This window comes from Nothoprocta perdicaria, unplaced genomic scaffold, assembly GCF_003342845.1.
Source record: "Nothoprocta perdicaria isolate Ctin4 unplaced genomic scaffold, notPer1 scaffold_1, whole genome shotgun sequence".
In the NCBI taxonomy this organism is placed as follows: domain Eukaryota; kingdom Metazoa; phylum Chordata; class Aves; order Tinamiformes; family Tinamidae; genus Nothoprocta; species Nothoprocta perdicaria.
Window position 1 is genome coordinate 5108752 of NW_020454093.1, and position 20543 is coordinate 5129294.

Here is a 20543-nt window from a genome sequence, read left to right on the forward strand (position 1 = left end):
TGACTGAAGCCCCAAATCCCAGTTAGATACTGCTTTCATTGAAGCATGATATATCAAAGGTGCAGCAATCTCAGAAAGAGAAAATAGGAGGGACAGATTGCATTATCAATATACATTGCCAATAGTTCTGTAAATGCAGAAGAAATGCTTCAGTACATGAAGAACAAACAACTAACAAATGCTTAACAACACAACTCAACAACCACTTTTAAAGATTTGTAGCTTTCAACAAAGGAAAAAAAGCAGTGGATATCCAAAAAAAATATTGTGCAAACTGAAGAGATCAATTTAGATACGACAGAACGCAACTACTAGCCTCAATTTCATCTAGCATCTTGTCTCAATCTCAAAGTCTTTTACAAACAGGCATTAGTTGGCAGAACCCAAAGCCATTTGAAGAAAGGCTGGAAAGGAAAGAAACAAAGTAAGAATTAAACTTACCAAGAATTTTTTGCTGTGTTGATATTAGCATTTCAGATCACCTGAAGTACACTGTATAGAGATCTGTGACTGAAAATTCCTAGGTACTTTTATATGCTAGAAATTTTACTTCCTTAATTAAAATATATTAGATATTAAAAAGAGAGGTTTTTAGCTTTCAGTAACAGCCAAGAAACATCTATGAATGCTGCTATGCTCTAACAGAATATTTTAATTCCAATCATCATGAATTAGTACAACTCCAGGAGTTGCAAGCAAAAAAATCTCTCGAAAGGATTAGAGCTTTTGATTACACTTGGTATACCTTTAATGCCCTTATTTCAGAGATTTCTGAAATGCTGTTTGCAAAGCTAGTTTTTATACCCACTTTAAAGATGAGGACATCATCTCCACTCATAGGGAGTTTTAATAAAAGCTTACCACGGACAGCTTTATTAAGAGGGAATCATTACAATCACTACAGAAAAAAAAAGGGAAGATTATGTAACAAAGAAGGATTTACAAAGTGATTATTGGCACCAAACAGATGTCCTTCATATTGTTAATACCAATGATAAAAAACAAAGATGAACACAGATTCTTGTAAACTTATTTGTAATTTTTAGCACTCCTCACGAGGAATGCCTTTCGAATCAAAGTAACAGGCCATTGCTAAAGTTTGGTAATATATTTATTAAATATGAATGCATGGAAAACAACATATTCCAGTGAACACTTAAACACTTCTATAAAGTAATCCCTTTCTCAGGTAGACATTCACACAGGTATCTGAGAAAATACATCAAGGACAGCAGACGGGAAAACAAGCAAACAAGCAAAAATGTCAATCAGAAAACAAGTTCTCTGAAAGACAGTTTACCTTTGAGCCATCCAAACTGATTATCCTGTAGACATTTCTTGTGCTGTCATAGAAGTAGGACACAGTAACAGCATGCTTGCTGGTGGGAACCCAGTTCTTCTTAGTGTTTGGGTCAATCTGGAAGACATGAGCTCGGGTACTGAAGATGGGTTGTTCCCTAGAAGAGGGGAAAGTAAAGTAATCAAGCTGATTTGAACATTATCTGGTTTCACACGAGTGATCTGCCTGCTCTGCTTATTAGCACTTATCTTTTCACAAATTTCCCTCCCCCCTGCCAAGAAATTTATGTGCTGCTGCATATGGTAGATAAAATGCATTGATATAAATATGCAAATAGTCAATAAATATTCATATAAATATATGAAGTTCAAGCCTTTTTAAGGAGGAAGTTAGCACACAGCTGTATAGTCAGAGATAGACATTGCTGAATCTAAATTCTAACACATCTTTACATTTATTTTCTTTTTTTTTAATATTCAGAATATTCCATTTTAGGTCATAATCTGAAACTAGACCAGACAGTTCAATACAATTATGTTAAAAATGACATTCATTAGGCTCAAAAACATGTGTTATGAAAACCTTGCCCTTTGGAGTTTCGCACCTGAATATTTTCAAAGAAAGACTCTAAATACATTTAATCTACATGGTTCAAAGTTAACTACTTAGAGAATAAAGTTATGTAAGAAAATAACTTTAGAATTTGCAATTTACTTTTCTCCCCCATGATCATTAGGAAGATGTAGAGTTTTGCATAGAAATTTAATAGTATTTTGGTATCACTATTTCAACACAATTTACTGATCAATAGCATGGCACATTCTTCAGGAAACATTGCTTAAATTACAGAATTTTAAATTGAGTTAACTTCAGAGGGTTTTGTAATATTTTGCTTTCTCCCCTTCCTTGGATCTAAGGATGCAAATCTTTTGTCTCCTCTAAGTCCGAAGTAACAAATAGCTTTTAATATATTTTTCTGCCAAAAATAAAAGCAAAGAAGTGATTAGGATTTTGAATGTTCCTAGTCAAAAGGTTGCAACCTTGCCTCATTTCCAAAGGGTGTAGTTGCACTCGCAGAACCATCCCTATTACTTGGTAGCAAGAAGAGTTAGGGCCAGCCGCTTTCAGAAACAGAATATTACTCAGCTGAGAGTTAATGCTCCTTGAAGCCCATCTGCTAGAAAACAAGGTGAACTGTGGTGGGTGTTAGGAGGAAAGATAGGACAGGCCAAAGACTGCTGCTCCAGTGAAAACTAAAGGAAAAGGAAGGAGGGCCAGAGTGATGGATCCACACGATCGCTGCATATGAATGTCACAGTATCCTCAGCAGCAACTCATGTTTGCCCTCCAAACCATCAAGCTATGAGGCTGGGCAAGGCTTTTCCTGATACCAATCTCTTGCACAACTGCAAGTCACACTCAGGTGACTGAGAGCTTTGTTTAACATAAATTTCATACCAATTCTTACCACCCTTTTGGGTCTCTACACTTATTTCTTCAGCCATATTCTTTTTTATTCTTCTCCAAATAATGGACATAAATGTGTTCCATTCACCTCCCAATTAAGTATATCCAAATATAATCCAATGCACATTTTCATAACTCAACAAATTCTGCAACACTGCTAAGTCTAAGAGGCCATCAGCACAAAAATCATAGAAACCTCTCAGTTGCTTGGATTCAGACTGACATTTGTCAAGGGGGAAAAAAAGGTCCTGAATATATTAACTAAAAAGAGCTGAATACAAATATTAGATGTGTAATTAATACATACACATTTGACCCAACTACTATTCAATTCTATTACAGAACAGAATACAACTAGATCTTCAACACACCTCAGGTCAGAAATTTAGTATGTAAAAGGTAGAGCAATAATATGCAAGTAAAGCCAAGTTAAGTCAGTAAAAGTTCAGCTGTTCAATTCTGAGGTGATGCCATCCTGCGCTTCCACAACCTCCTGTAGGAGAATAAGGATCCTCAGGTTGTGTGGTTGGCCAGCCTCCCCATGCCTGCTGATTGCTCTGCAGTGCTTCTCAGAGGACTTTGTAAGGAGCAGCAGGACAGCATCAGTAAAGCTTTCTTGCACTTTTTTTACTGCTTCGAATAAACTAAAGCTACAGACTATGCATGGTGTAACTGAAGTATAAGTGTGCTGAATCAAAAACTCGCTCTACTGTGTAGCAAAATGCATAGCCCGCTTCAGTTTAACCAGTCAGATAAATCCATAATTGTGCCTATTTACTGACTTATATAGGGTATCTTTTTCTACAAAGATGCTAAACTTCATATATTCCTACAATACTGCTACACAAAATATGTTTCAACATTTAAAGATGAACATTTATACCACCTATTTCTTCAAGCAAATGGAATTTGCACACATTATGTCTGCAGGATGAAGGTCGTTATAGAATCAGTCACTGATTTACATTAAAGACCGTGAGAGCTACTGTAAAATTAGATTATCTGTACTCATCTACGGCAGCACACTACAAAGTTACTTGCATTTTAGATCTACTAAAACATGCAGATACAAACAGAATATAGTATATAAAATACACTTCAGCTAATCAACCTCTGAAGTTTTTTGTTCTTCCTTTATGAACACAAAGCCTTCCTGACCTAGAATTATCTCAATTCAGTTCAAGTTAATACAGTTGAAATCCTAGTAGTTCATTAAATGGAAGACTAGTTTCCATTTTCCTTTGGTAAATGACCACATACACATGTTTTTTATATTTACATACACAGATAAACTACATATATTTGACACAGATGAGGAAGAAGCTTTCAACAAGAAAAAAAACCCGTAAAAAGCCTGCTAAACTTTTGCCTCTTATCTCTTTGCTGTCATGAAGAAGCATTTAGTACAGATTAAGAGAGATCAGTAAGAACAAAAAAAAGAATTAGCCAGTAATTATGAAAAAAATCATTCATTTTTCTGAAAATATCCTGATGTCAAACAATAAAGCAAAAGAAAAAAAACAACCAACAGACTGCCATAGTAACACAATTAGGCTATTAAAAATACCCATTAAAGTACAGTGGAAACATTAAGGCTAATATGCTACTCTATTTCTACGCTCTATTACTATTTCAGCAGTGCAACAGCCAGGCAGACTGAAAAGGAGATGTGCAATGCCTGAGATGTACGCGGTCCTGCAAGGACTAAAGGCAGGCAAGCACCGCACGCGGGAGCTGCGGCCATCGCTGCTTTTCTATCATTCATTGCCATGTGATCAGGCCTAGGCCAGGCTTAGGATAAAAGCCTATCTCCATTTTGATACCTTAATATATCAGTTTCAAGAAAGTGCCAACTAATGCATATAAGCATCTGGAGGTTCCTTTTGCTGTATCTGACACTAAACAGAGTTTTCACAAAAGAAGTTGAAGTTTACACAGAAAGTTAGAAAGAACTTTCCTTGATAATTCATAATTAATATATAAGAATCATATATATATTTTTAAATATGTCAAGTACTTTTGCATCTTACTAACACTAGAAATAAAGAATACGATTGCAAGTCAGATCTCCTTCCCCTTTTATTCCTTTCCCCACACTTATTTACCATGACTTCCAAGTTGTCAACAATATCTACAACTTTCTTTTGTTGTTGTCTATCTTTTGTTGTCAACAATACCTACAACTTCACATAGTTCTTGTCCTTAGATGTTAAATAACCTTAGAAAACAAGGGGAAATTTCTATGGAATTGTTGAAAGAGCTTCTAATACTAAAGGCAAGGCAAATAAACAAAGGCATTGCTGGAATCCCATCTTAGACCAGCTGAAATATGTAATGGTGACACTACTGTTAACTCAACTTTGAGTCACAGCTGTTCTCAGAATTCACATTAAGTTAGTAGCTTTAGGCCAGTGACTGGGAAAATCAGTATATGCTGTAAGTTAGTGCTAAAGTCAGAAACATTATTCTTGTTTACCCATCGCAGTATCATTCCCAATAGTAATCCAGGTCATATCAAAGTCCCTGAAAAACACCTTACAGAAAAAGACTTCAGAGCAGCGGTTATTATCTCTAGTGAAGGTAGGCAACTACACATATGATTTTAGCTATGTTGGCCATAAATTTATCACATGGATCACGTGATAAATGAAGAACATGAACCATGATTCAGCTCCAGAAAGACAATCTGAATATAGGGATTAATGAAAGCCAACAGGCCTGCAGAAGAGAGAACAGAAAAAGAGAATAAAGATATAATAGAAAAACTGTGCTACCTATTCCAGTGAGAAACTGACAGCCACTTCACCCAATTTTACACTAGCATCATTTTGTTTCACCCTAAAGAAATGGCATATTATACATTTCCATGCTCTGTTCACTTGTTCGCTCAATAAGAAGCTGCTAGTGATGACAGCAAACTCTCTCCCTCTTTGCCAAGGATTTTTAAAGTATTGGTACAAATAGCAAAACTAATACAAATCAGAACTCTATATCATGGTTCAATTTCCACTGTCCAGCAAAAGGAAACTTCCACCTGAAACTCTCCTGGCACCTGGGTCAGTGTCCAACCCAGTGCACTCTTCTATGAGCGTAAGTTGAGCTCTCACTCTTCCAACAAGGCCACCAAGAGAGCCTTTTCAAGCCAGCTCTTTAGTTTCACAAAGCTCCCCGAAATCTACTATCTTTGAGATGTGCAAGTCCCTATAAAAGTTGGTTGAAATTTGAGATTTATCCAGGCAAGACAGAGAAGAGTCGTGCTACAGTCAAATATCCTAAAAAGAATCCTAAGCTTTTTTTAAAAGGACTTAACATTCTACTGCTAGGTAAGAAATATATGCAAGACTTACATGTATGCAACCAGGGACAAAGATCACAGTTCAACGCAAGCTAGATTAAATTTGATACCTGTGAGTAGATGGGACTCCAATGAAGTTAGTGATGACAGACTTCCATCAGTTTAAAGAGAAAGAAAAAGGCTCCTCATGACTATATGCCTCAATGAATAAAAGTTTCTGTATGACGCAGAAGACACGTCAGGAAAGCAGATAACTTCAAATACAGCAGGAAAGATTTTTTGAATCTGATTCATCCTGATAAAGTTTTGGCAAATTCACTGATGTGGATGGCATCTTTGCAAGTATCTTACAAATCATCTTATACAAGTATAAGTAATCTTACAAAGAAAGTCCATTTGGGAGAAAAATTACTTACTGAATATATGCCAGTCTCAGATGAATGCTTGAGAAACCCACGTATGAGACATTTCAGAGAGGGAAGGGAGAAAAGAAAGGCAGAAGAGTATCCTTTAAGCATGCACCATAAGATGACTGCAGACGGTACTAACAATTTATAGTCATCATAAAATTACAAGAGCTATGGTTACTTTATCCTAGGAAAATAGGACTCATGTATGAAAAAAAAGTCCTGATTGTAAAGAGCAAGGAAAAAGTTCACTTAAACTCATTCTTCTTCTGCCTGAGCTTTCCATTCATAAGAGACCAGTGAAGGGTAGCAGCTACTGGTAGAACTTAGAATAATGAAGAGCTTCTTTTGCAGCAGAGATTTTAAATTAACTGGAGCACAGCACAGACACTACAATCTTGCAAATTTAACATCAACAGCATGGAAGTTGGCAGATTCACAAAGCATGGGATAAATCAAAGTCTAGGTTCCCACTTTCAACCGAGGGCAAGAAAAGCCAAGCACAGTAATTTTGTTGTAGTTATAGTGATGAAGGAAGGAGAGAATATTGCATGTACCGGCACCCCCAGGAACAGAAGGCGGCACATCTTAGAGAAGGGCCCAAGTCCCAAGGCTTTGATCCTTGCCACAGACTTGCTTCTTGTCTTAAGGCAAGCCATTCACTTGACCCAACTGCCTCCTTCTTGGGTCCCTCCCTCTTAGAAAAGACTTTCTAAACTATTTCCCCAACATTTCTGTTAAGGCATTTCACTGACTGAAATCCTACAAAGAGCAGGGAGAAGAGGCCTATAAATAGCTGCTCCCTCAATATTCTTCTCTGAATCTTTTTGTCTTGGCCCTAATTTCATGGCCCTAATGTTACATTCATTTTGACAAACTCTATATAATGTTTATTGAGATATATGCTATATACATATATAGCAAAGACACCTCCCACAAAAGCATGTTAAACACTGCTATACAGCCACAAAAGTAGTATTGGGAACCATCTCGGATTTCTTAAAACAGTAGATAAGAAGCATGTAAATTCAAAACAAATTTATCTGATAATGGTCATTCAGTCAGCAGACTTTGAGACACACCAAGCAAAAAGTTCTGCCCTGAAAATCTTGTATGAAGAACAGCCTCCTTGCTACCTGCTTCCCCATCACCAGACACAGAAGATACAGAAATCACTGAGAAGCCAAGAGTTCTCTTTTATCTTATCTCCTCTTGAGATTCCTAACATTACCTGAAGACTTTGACAGATTAATTTTAAATTTGTGAAACTGATGGAATAAATCACTTTAGTAGATCAGCATCAACTTCACTGTGTGCAACAGATTTTTTTCAATTTCTTTTTTATTTCCCAAGTAAATAGAGAAATTCTAACTGAATCTATCAGTTGCATTATTATTTCTCAAAATAAAACAAAAATCTGAATGACAAAGTTCCATTCATATTCCTTCAAACAAGCAATGGATCAAATGCTCCTTGATATAGTGGAATCAGAAAGATGAGCTTAAGCTGCAGATCAACAGCAAAAACCCATGTTTTGCTTTCACACAATCAAAAGCAAAAGCTGTAAGTAGTTTGATTTGGGGAGTATGAACATTCTACAGAGGAAGAAAAAAACTGCAAGATTCAGCAATTAAATCCAACATTATTTTGGTGGAAGTTATTACGACACCTGTAAATCAAGCATTTTGGTTACTTTCTAAATAATATCTCACTAGTTGTTTGTTCCTGTCACACCAAACATTGGTCGGAAGTCATCCTCCTAACTGCACAAACAGCTTCTAGTCTAGCACTGCTGCTTGCTGCGCTTCCCAAGGCTGTAAAGGGCTGCTACAAATCTGCCGGAGTTTGAAAAGCAGAGCCTCCAAAATGCCTTCAAAGTCTGGTCAAAACAGAGGTCAAAACGCACACTCAAGTATATTTCTTAAGATGCAAATGACTATTCTGAATAATATGGACATAAGATAAAATTAAAAGTTTATTCTATAGAAAGGACAAAAAGGCAACAAAAATCTCTCAGTTTCAAAAAAGATACCTCTAGAACACATACAGCATACAGTTAACATAACAGAAAAACACACAAGTGAAAAGACATCTCTGAACTACCTTTTGCCTTAACTTTGTTTTAAATTTGTTACAGTTAACTGTAACAGCAGAACAAGCACTGCTCTCTCTAGAGAAAGAACAAAGAGGCGCCTTGGGATCCAGAAAAGCTGCTCGTGAGCCAAAGCTCTGTGCTCTGCTTTATGAGCGGGCAAAAGTGCTGGCACAGCATCCAGTGGAGGAGAAAGGCTCCACTAGGACAAGGAGTTTGTTTTACTACAAGTTCCATTAACACAAATCTCTTGCAGTCAGGCACATTTTCTTTTTCACATTGCACAAACACCCTAGAATTATTTCATGGGCTCCCAAAGATCTAAACTTCACAAAACTATTTTCACTACAAGAAAAGTTACTGGCACTGCCAGAGTAACTGGATCAGTGGTGCTCACTGAACAAGGGGAGAAATAAAGCAAACAATATGGGGTCACTTTGGTGCTGTCACTGAGAATCACAGAATCATAATGATTGGAAAAGACCTTCAAGGTCACCAAACCCAGATGTAAATATAGATAAGGAAAAGCTGCAAACATACAAACACTCAACACTCTTTGAGGTTAATCATACCATTTAGTAGGATATGAGGGTCATAAGACATCAGTGGCAGAACATTCAAGCACATCAGAACATTCAGACTTAAAACGACTGCTTTTCCTGGACAAGAAAGCCTAAGACTGTCCAAAAATCAATACACTTCTCAACTTTGGACAGATCAATTCAGTTATCATCATGAAATCCTTCAGCATCATTGACTAGTATCTGCTGGTGTCACTGTAGGAAGAGGGAACCAAGAAGAGAGGGCTTGCACTTAGATAGCATTTGGAAGCAAAGCATTTGGTCATGCTGACACTATGGAGTACCGAGATAAAGTCTGCAATTAGAAAGCTTTTTTTTTTTTTACAGAACATCTTTGCATTAAAGAGCAACTACTCAACCAATGCCAATCCTAGTTTTGCTCTAGTATTTTGACAAAATTCAGTTGCTGCAGAAAAGAAAAAAATCTCAGCAGCCTGTGGAGAAAAAAAATCTGTCTTGTTTATTATGAGTCACCTGGAATTTGCCTCTATTTTAGTATCAAAAGATGGTTTCCTCCCTTGGCACCAAGGTTTGTAGCAAACTGCTTCTCACCAGTTTCCTTTCATTGCCCTCTATCAGCTTTAACCTTTGCTTTGCTTCCTTCGACATCTTCACACAGAAACAGTCAAGCCTTCTTATCACTTCTCACCACATCGAAAAAGTCCACCTTTCTTTATCTTCAAGTTATTAATTTTTATATTTATTCTATCTGTGAAAATTCTTTTTTTATTCTACTAGTCTTAGTAATTGCTATTCCTTTCATTTCCAGCTCAAAAAACCTACAAAGTTAAATTATGGAGTTGCCAGGTACCAGTCAGTTCTGAAAGCTTTTACACTTACCACTCAGAAACCCACACATTGAACTCACTATCACAACCTGCACTTTGACTTCAGATATGTCAAAGAAGTTGCACCTTCTTCAAGATCAGTGTATTAGTACTCATGCATTGAGAAAAAAAAACCCAAATTAATCAGCCTTAATAAACTTTCATCATTAGCACCATCAACTGATTTTCAAACAATTCACATTTCTTTCCAGACTGCTCCAGCAGCATGCTAAGTTTCACAAAGAATCACCAGTCAACACCACAAAATGAGAATTATTTTATTTGTATCAAGGAATTGAATTAAAGTCCTAGAAAGGTAAACAAATTAATTTTATATTCATAACTAACAAATCAATTTGAATCATCCCACTGAGCACTGCAGGAGCTATAAAGCCTCTTTAATTCACTTCGCGTATGCTGTTACCATGCCAGCAAGTCCCTCCCTTTTGATAATTTACAGCCTAGTAAATGCTACAGAATTTCGGAAGCAGTAGCTGCATTTATATTGAGCCATTACTGGAAGCGCAGCTTTCCATTTCCTGATTGCTCACAACACATAGGTGCCAAACAGCGTGAGTCTTCTTCTAGGGCAGGACACCCAGACCCTGTCCCCGACAGATGCCCAGGGCAGTCTGCTCATCAGATCGCCAAAGGTTCTGCCTTAGGATGGCTCTGAGTCCCAGGTCCCCAACAACACGCCCTACTCTGTTGTGCCCTTTCCCACAGCTTGTGGGGTGCTCTGCTTTTAAAATACACCAGCAGACCATGCTGTGCACCAAGCCAATGATGGCCAGCACAGCCTGCTGCAGGCACAGGGACAGAGCTCCATGCAGTAACACCAAACAAGGGATCACACCTTCCAAACCACATAGGAGCCAAGAACCAGAGTCACTTGCCTCCCCTGCTCCTCTGCACAGAAGTGGCTAGAAACACGCAGGGTTCAGGTTTCAAGAAAGCTGTACCGCAAAATATTTACTCAGGCATGTAAAACAACGTGGTCTTACTTAACTGGAACTTCAACGCTCACATCTACATCCCAAGGTAGTTTAATTAAACACTAAACACAAGTTGATGTAGCATAAATTGATATTTCCTACTTTCTAATAGGTTTTATGCTTAGAAAGAGAATCCATACTAAGCTATAAAATTGCTTGAACTAGTAAGCAATGTTTACTAGCACAGTGGGAAGCAGAAATACCATCCTTAATTGCCAATCTTAATGCTTACAAAGAAGCAAAGACCATTTGTTAGGAAGATAAGCAGCATACACACGGTTCAGAACAAAGTTGTAAACTTGCCAGTAGATTTTGAAGTATCAGTTTTTAATCATTACTTAATCTGTTCTGTGTGAAGTTTTATCATGCAAGCACCAATCTGCCATTCCTCTGCCTTAGGAGCGTATCACTAAGTTTGATGGCATCTGACACCAGAATTTTAGTCTCTTTTGTTTCCTCCCTCTTATTCCTCCTTTAATTGCCTTTATTAAGATTTCAGGTGACATAAGCAGATCGGCACCATTATCAAGTCTCAACCAAGGAGGTTAACTGCTATTGTGCCATGAGCACTCTCTTCAGAAATACTTCTTGCTCAATATGAGCTTCACACAGAACATTAGTTATATTTTCAAACGTGAAAGATATTTGACTTAATGATCACATCGTGTAGTGTTAACTTGTGCTCTAATGAAGTTCTTCATTGGAGCCAAGAGGCAACTTCTTCGCAGGAAAACTATTATTTCAATTCAATGACCTGTTTCTTCAGAGAAAGGTTCAGCACCTGCATCACAAAAATCATGGTTCTGTCTCTCCCAGTATTTACCTCCCCACTAAGAAGGTTAGCATGATGTTCTATACAAGGCAGGGACAGAATGCTAATAACTAGGCAAACATCACCCATTTTCTTCCTGAGGAACCTGAGAAAAGTAGTCCTGAATACAAGTCAAGAGAGCACTGAGCCAGAAATGTTTAAGGATTAAACAGACTGATTAGGGCTTGTCTAGAGCCAGGACATCAAATCAAACCCGTTTCAGATTTCTCCTACATAACAAGTTCCCTAAAGCTACAGAACTGCTTAGACAGTTTAATTTTATAAAATAGTGTCCTTTAACAAGATCTAGATTTTGGTCCTATCTGTAAAGCTTGAGTCCATGCAAGTGATTTGAAGATTACCGTGGTTTTTAATACTCAAGAGTAGCAGTATTCTTCAAACCCAGATTTGAACACCTAAATTTGCAGATGTTACTGAGAAGCAGTGGAGGACCATTCAAACTTATTTTCATGCTAAGTACAGGTGGCAGTTTGGCAGAACTATTGGAGAAATTACAATTTTCCCCTTTCCTGGAAGCTTAGCTCTAAATTCACAGTAATTTCCAAATGATATAAGCAAGCAAGTCACAGTTGTTAGAGAAAAGGTCCCAACAAAACGTTTCATTATATTCCAGTAGAAGAACTGATCTAGCCTTTACTTCAATTTGATTCTTAAAACACTAATTAATGTGTAGGAAGGATTTTTTCTTTTGATCTCTCATTGCAACATAAGGTCACCAAATACATAGCTACCTGTAAAAGTAACCTGAGATCTTGAGTGGCCTATTGAGATCCATTGCAAGTGATATGCAGACCATTTGCATCCAAACTTTAGGTAACTTGGGCATCTAAGAATTTAGTGCCCAAGACTCACAGAAATCATCTAACCCTGAAATTCAGTTGTACAACACAAGTCAGTGAAAAAAGTCACAGTCAGTGCAAAAGAAGGATGTAATCATTTAGCTCCAAAGTGAATTAGCCCAGTAAGCTGCTTAGGGGCTCAGATAACATATATCAGAACTTGTCAACAGAGCTCTACTGCATCCCTCATTCCCTGTACATTTCCATGGGCATGGATAGCACCATACATCCTAATAAGCCCCTACATGGCAACATACTCCACAGTAAGTCACCTGGTAAAGAAAACATGACTAGTAGTCTGGTGAATTTTGCTGCTTAAGTCTTGAATTTTGTTGAAATCAACTTAAATTCAGAGTCAGTTCACTTGCATTAACATAGGAAAACAGAGGCCTCTTCACTGGTTTCCTGAATACGCCACAGCAGGTTCTTTTAGGTCCAGCAGAATAGTGGGAAGGAACAGACACAAGAAATAGTAGTTGTGAGAACACATGTCAAAGATGAGTTATTTCACTGAAACTTCACTATTAAGTGTTGACCATTTAAAGGTCATTCTTCAGTCTTCAAAACTAATGGAAGATCTCATTATATATACACTGTTAAAAAAAATAGTTTCAGGATTAAGTATGGATACAAGACTATAACAAGCTGTTTACAGAATACCAGCAATGGCATAAGAGTCATTTAAAAGCATTAAGAACAACAACAAAAAAATCATGAGTGTTGAAAAAATCACCTATTAGTGTTTTTACTATCAAAGACAGAAATGAGAGATTAAAAAAAAAAAGAATGCCACTTCTCAGCAAGCTGAAACTCTCAAGCTGGTGAAGTCTCAGGGGAAAAAAAATCCAGGCTTCAGCTTCAGAAGTGAAGACCAGGCAGAGTCAGGACTTTTTTATTTCCTCCTCCTCTTTTGAGCCCTTCCTTCCTGGATAAGGAAACACTGATGCAGCAAAAAGCATCCCGATCCACTTGTAATGGTACTTCCCTCGTGGCAGTCCCAGCATTTGCACAGCTGGATAAGCAGCAAGGTTACGGCACCCACTTCACTCACTGAACAGCTGAAGCTCTGTGTTGCAGTAACGCCAACAGGAAAAGCACTTCCCACTTCTTGCTGTCCCAGCTTATTTTTAGTGGTGGTGGCATTGGGGTCAGCTTGAAACCTGATGATGAAGGCACTGGCAGTGGAATACAGCCATGGAAGTGGGCAAAATGGTGCCTGTGAACAGTCTGCAGCTATAGGGAGGAGAAAGAAAAATCTGAGAGGAGCTACGCAGGCCAAGTTCCTCCCTCTTTGGGCCGCTAAAGCCTTTAGTCAAAACTAGTCATGCTGATTGCTTAACTCAGCTAGCTTGATACCTATAGTTTAAGAGAAACAAACAAACAAAAATCACTAGAAAATACTGGAAGTGTCATTATATGCTTGCATCTGGCAAACACTTGAAGTGTCATTATGCTTGCATCTGGCAATCAGGCATGATCTACTGCATGCTTAAACAGTGTCTCCTTAGAGTAAATTATTTAATGATGACTAATATTCACCAATATTGGCTACCAAAAAAAATATGTCCAAATGCGGTGCTTTGCCAGAAGCATGTTTGTGATGCAGTTCCAGAAAAATCAATACAGTATTCAAACACAGTTCCATTACTTTACAGAGTGAAACAGACAATATAAACACTACTGCAGTAAAGCCCGACACTGCATGTGCAAGGCCCACAAGTGCCCCTATAATCCTCTCCTCTCCAAGCTCCCTGTCAAGAGCAGTGTCTTAAGGAAAAAAAAGAGCGAATGGAGCAAGTTCTTGATTTTTTTGTAAATAATACAGAACAGTTTGTCTCCTTTTCCATTAGCAGTTTCCTGCCGCTCTGACTATAACCACACACATGAGGAAGCCAAAGATTTCAGAGCTTCTAAACATCCAACACTCATTTTCTCTTGAGAGAGTGATGGTTGCCTCAGGTATGAAGAGGACATTGTTAAAACCAAAGCACAGTGACATTCCATATTTAAGTGACATCCAAGCCATGCCTACCATGAACAAGAGTTCCAGGTCTGATCTCAGTCTCTTCGAGTATCTCTACACAACACCCACTCCCTTAGAGAGGCCTCAAAGTTTAATTTCTCAAAGAGAAGAGCCATTATCTCTTGACCCCTACTATAGGCCTAAGTTATCTTTGATTTTTGAAGCTATTAAGCGAGGTGGAAACTGTAGCCAGACATAACTGAACAAGTTTCTAGTCGGTAAGAAGCGCTCATATTGTTTAGTCAGTCAGTCATTGCTTAGTCAGTCAGTCATCTGGAATCCATGAGAAAACCACGGGCTTAGCTAAAAACATATCCCAGGGACCTATTAATGAGAAACTATCAGTAAATTAACATGACATTGCTAAATAATGCTCTCCTCTTTGCAGTACACGGATGCACAGATTTGAACAGCTCTGATTTAAACAGTGAGAAGCTAACAGCTTTAAATCAAATTACAGTCTTAAAAGATGACAATAAATATCTGCCAGTGAACCTTCTGTAAAAATGGTATCCTGCTAACAGGTTAGTTTCTGCTTCTTCTACTTACATTTATTCATTGTCACGGTTAAGACCATTGCCTTTTCCTGATTAGAACCATTATTTTGTTTCAAATTATTACAGTCTCACTAGCTTTAAGACTATTTCTTCTAGTATTGTCATGACATCTGGTTATGAGTCCTGCAAGAAAATGGGCTTGGGATAGGACAAACATTATACAGGACCAACAAGAACACATGCATGAGACATTTACCTGAGGTTTGTCTTGAGAGAAAGTAAAAATAATCAAGAGGAATGAGAAGGATTCTAATTTTCTGCATAGCTAGGACTTCATCAAAAGAGGTGGTCTATACAACCTTTATAATACCTGGCAATATGGAAACAGATCAATCGCAATGCTAAGGCACTTTTAATACCATTATTACATCTGCATGGAGGCCAGCCACATGTCAGTCAAGAACCAGTTTATGCATTGCCAGGCCAGAAGAGCCGCTTCACTTTTCTGATGCTTATTTCACGGTCATAAAGTCACTGTGACAGAAAATAATTTAAGCACGGTAGAGGTCTCCACATGTTACTGCCTGCCAGTTTTCTGTTAAGCATTTCAAGCTGATTGACATAAAAGCCATCCATCCAGGTATTTATACTTTACCCATCTAGCTAGTTTTTAGATAATGAAGTTTTGCTGGTGCTATGTATAGAAAATAGCGTTGATCTGTGTTTGTTATACTCTACACACTGCTGCAGCCTACTTTGCTGCCATAGCTTTCCACCCCAATAAGTGCTTCATTTTATCCTTGAGTTCGTAAAATGAGCATGAATTCCAGTAACACTAAACTTCAGCCAAGCAGCCTTCTATTGCATTATCTGCAACATTTTTGTGTCAGAAAAGCACAACTCGTGTCAGGGGCTGTTTTAAGAGGAAGGATTGGGAGGGCTAGATCTAGATGATTAATCTATATGGGAAGAAAAAGGCAAGGCAGAAGAACTTGAATGAGGTTAAATTCATCTGTTCACCATGCTTCTGGCTCCTAGCTATATAACATAAGGCAACATCTTCATAGCACTGTCTTGCTACCCAAGTACAGAAAGGGAACAGAAAATTTTAATGACTAAATATTGTTTGGGAAGATCTAAAAAATAAGTCAACAGGTAGCCAAGCAAGACATGAATGTAGAAGAAAGTACTTCTACCTAGTAGTTTCCACACCAAAAAGTAATCTATCCCACATGTGCAGAGTAGCTTTTCACACTTCATTTTAAAGCTTCAAACTAGTTTTGTAACTGTACATTTGTACATTCTAGAGTTCAGAATCAGCAAGATTCCCCAGTTCTCCTAAATCTCTACTATCCTTTCTTTAGAATTGCATCCTATATCATATATGTCTTTTAAATTGACTTTGGACTAATATTGGACTAACACCTGATTCTTCAACAAGGGTAAGGGTAGCAGACCAACTTGTAACAGCCATTTTCCCCTCATTTACCACCTCTCTTATTCCTAGGCAGCTACAAGCCTAAGAAGTACAGCCTAAAATACCCATCTTCCACAATATTCTCTAGCCAACTTAAAAACCTCTAGTACGCTAATTCTGTCAGTTCAAACTGACAGATATCATAATCATCTTTATTAAGATAGCATACTAAATATAGTCCTACAAAAGTAAGGAGTAGATAAAGTCTTTTTAAAGACAACTTGATTAACATGACATGACAGACAAGCACATGCTACAGAAGCTTTTACTTGTAATGCCCTGATCATTCACCAAGAGCAAAGGGAAAAGCTAGCAAGATACGTTTGGACATTTGTCCACAGCATAAGGGGCTGTTAAAGGACACAGCTATGGAGAAACTCCTCATTAATAAACCAGGATGTAATCCAGGAGATGAAATTTAAGAGAACACCAGATTTTCAACTTTACCAGCATTCATAGCTGTGCAACTTCCATTCTGCACTTAGCATGAAGTGTATTGGGACGTGGAGCTTCTGGAGAGGGTCCAGAGAAGGGCAACCAGGATGATTAAGGGAATGGAACATCTCTCGTATGAAGAGAGGCTCAGTGAGCTGGGCCTGTTTTCTCTGGAGAAGAGACGGCTCAGAGGGGATATGATTAATATGTATAAGTTCAGGAAGGGAGAATGCAGGGAGGAAGGGGACAGGCTGTTCTCACTGGTGGCCAGCGATAGGACGAGGGGTAATGGCCACAAACTGAAGCATAAGAAGTTCCGTCTCCAGGTGAGGAGCAACTTCTTTACTGTTAGGGTGACAGAGCAGTGGAACAGGCTGCCCAGGGAGGTTGTGGAGTCTCCTACTCTGGAGGTCTTCAAAACCCGCCTGGATGCCACCCTGTGCCACATGCTCTAGGTGTGCCTGCTTGAGCAGGAAGGTTGGACTAGATGATCTGTAGAGGTCCCTTCCAACCTTAAATATTCTGAAATATTTATCCCACTCCGAGCAATGACCACATTGTAATCCACAAATATTAATCCCTGACTCCTCTGCCCTGATTGAACTAGAAATAGTTCCAAGGATCAGCAAAATAAGGTAATAGATTGCCATTTTCAGCATGCTGTTTTTTTCAGGTCTGGGTACATCAAGGGCATAATCTGGGCTACTAATACACATTTTAACTATGTTTATTTAAGATTTATTTCTTCAACATTTTATAATTGAACTTCCGCTCAAAAAAGTCTAACTGCTCAATACTGGTAAATTTTGTATTGTTCAATATTTGCAGTACAAAAGACACACATTACAAATTAGGACAGAAGATATTGAGGTCTTCTGATTTACATAAAATCAATTTTTTTTTCCTTGCTGAAGAACACTGTAATCACTGTCCTCAACCCAACAGAGAAGTCTGCACAAATAAATGGGTTTATCACATGACAGTGATTAGTAAGAATTTCTTACTATTTCTTATGCAATAGAGAGGAGGAACTGGTGAAAAAACAGAAGGCTCAGGCAGAAGAGATGGAGTGGACATGCTACGCTAGAGTGGCTAGTCTGCACAGTCCCTGAGATTTGACTCATTGACTTGTTTCTGTGCAATAAGAGAAACCCAAGGGGATACAAGGGAAACAGCAAGAATAAGAACTGTTCCTAAATCACTAGACCCTATACACCGTTGTGAAGTTTCAGGTATCTCAAGATAAACGTTTTAGAGATCATGCACAGTTTTAGAAACCAGGCTCCCACAGTCTGGCATTCACCACATGATCTGCTTGCTTGCCTCATGGTACTCGGTGAGCTGCCCAGGGTAAACTAGAACACAACACACAACACATCAGGTTAACCAAGAGCTGCCATTTTGGTAGCCACTTCCTTTCCCTCATCAAAAGGGTTTTGTGTTCCGATTATTGCAATAGTCAAACCCTTCACACAGCCAGCTACTACAAGCTCAGTTTATATGCTTATATGCTTAGGACAGTAGCACCTATCAAATACAGAGGGTTTGATCCTTTGGTGCGCAAGCGCAGGGATCATTGAACACTTCACAGTGCAACTTATTTATAGAGGGTTCAATTAAAGAGCTTTGAATATCAGAAGTTGCTTTTTGTTTTATTCCTCTCTCCAAATTATAAAGTTAACAATCTAGTATATCCTCCTCTCAAACCACCCTGAAATCCCCAGGGAACTGTATTTAGATACTAACACACAATAGCATTTGAAATAAAATCTCTGAATCTTAGCAAGTGACCCCTTCTTAACTGAGATCCACAGAGGTGGTCTCTGCCCTGGTTTAGACACACTCACAGTTAAATAGCAGATGGGTTATCAGTAACACATACTACAGTTTGGATTTTATCATTCTCTATAAAACACGGACTATGAAGAAGTTTTATATTGCAAAACCCAATGCTCACTGTCTAAAAGTTCTTCAAAATAATTGCCAGAAATTTTTGCCTTCCTGACCGCACTGGGTAAGATACTGCTTTAAGAGCACCTTACAATAATTTCATACTACCTCTCCAATTTTTTTAAAAAACATACATTTAGTATTTAGGAGCATTTCTACTCCATCTGCACACTAATACTGATTTGTACTGCTTGTTAAGAAGCTATCATATGAGAGGAGCAGAAGTATTGGAGCTGGGGAGATGGAGTAAATCATATTTTGCTTCTAGAAGTACTGAACTTAATTCCAGAAGTAAAAACCTTGTTACTCTTCAAAGATTCTTCAGTATTAGCAATAAGATGTACTTAATCAATGTACCTAGGAACATAAGACCAATTTGAAATAAACAAGAAGTTCTCCGATATTTGAATTAAATAAGTATATAATTCTGTGTCTGCCTAGCAGTTTTAATAGAATTTCCTATAAATACTATACTCTCATTTTGGCTTTTGAAATACCATACTATCACTTTATTGTCTCTATGTAGATGCAGACTATCAAGAGTTTGGGCTTATTCTGTTATTATTGTGTTATTTATCATTATTCTTTTTTGTAATGGAAGAAGAGAAAGCATAAAATAAGAGCTAGCCTAGGAAATCCTTCCTTTGTATGGAAATTCCTACCCCTTGTATGGTGTGCGCTGGAGACTAGGACAGAGCCAAGGACCAGCTCTTGCTGCCCCACGATTAAGGAATTTAAACCTCTGAGAAGTATAAATCTCTGTAATAACTTGTGAAAGAGCAAGGAAAAAAAAAAAACACTCCTTTCCAGATAAGCATACCAGTTTTACAGTTTTCTAAATGACCAAAAATACAAGAGACAAACGATTTTTTTTTAATATTTGAAGCTTGCATCTATATAAATAACATAAAAGAGCCTTAGAATTTATTAATACATTTAGGATCTACCTCCACGTTGCAGTCAGCCAAATCACGGCTGGGTTTCTGCTGTTTTTGAATTTAGATGAGTTCCCATTTCATTCAGGGGTTAGCAGGTAAGCACCGTAGTAAGGTTTGCTCATCAACTCACTATAAAAAAATCACTAGTAATACAACCATGGAAAGTTTCCCCAAACATTTAGGTCTTGGTCTGATATCTACTGAGTTACATGCAATCCATTTCCTTTTAACATTTTTTAAATCGATTTTTTAAGGTTCAAATGGAAGTCTCATGGCACCTAGGGGCCCTACTACACAGCAGATGTCTGTAACAGACACCTTCTTCACTACACTGAGAAATTCACACATTTATAGTACATTCCCTGAAGACCGCGTGAGCGCTAAAGCAATTCTCGCTGCCCTGAAGTTTCCCCACGCCACTCTGCGCTCCAGGCAGCTGTTTCCAGGACCGAGCACCCCTGGGAAGGCTGGGCAATTCCCGCCCGGCAGCGGGATACGCAGAAGGCGCGGCGGCCCTCGCTGTGGCCGCGGCGGAGCGCGGTGCCCCCGCACGGAGCCTCCCGCGCTGCCTGCCGCCCTGCCCCGCGC

General features: G+C 38.3%; 1 protein-coding gene across 1 annotated transcript in view; it reads right to left on the minus strand.

Moving 5' to 3' along the window:
* The window catches only part of HOMER1 (homer scaffold protein 1), an 84630-nt gene that overhangs the window by 54799 nt on the left and 9288 nt on the right, over nucleotides 1–20543 (minus strand). Inside the window, exon 3 of the mRNA XM_026035426.1 lies at nucleotides 1301–1457. Within this exon, the coding sequence (XP_025891211.1) occupies nucleotides 1301–1457 (157 nt within the window). The remainder of the gene's footprint in view (nucleotides 1–1300; nucleotides 1458–20543) is intronic.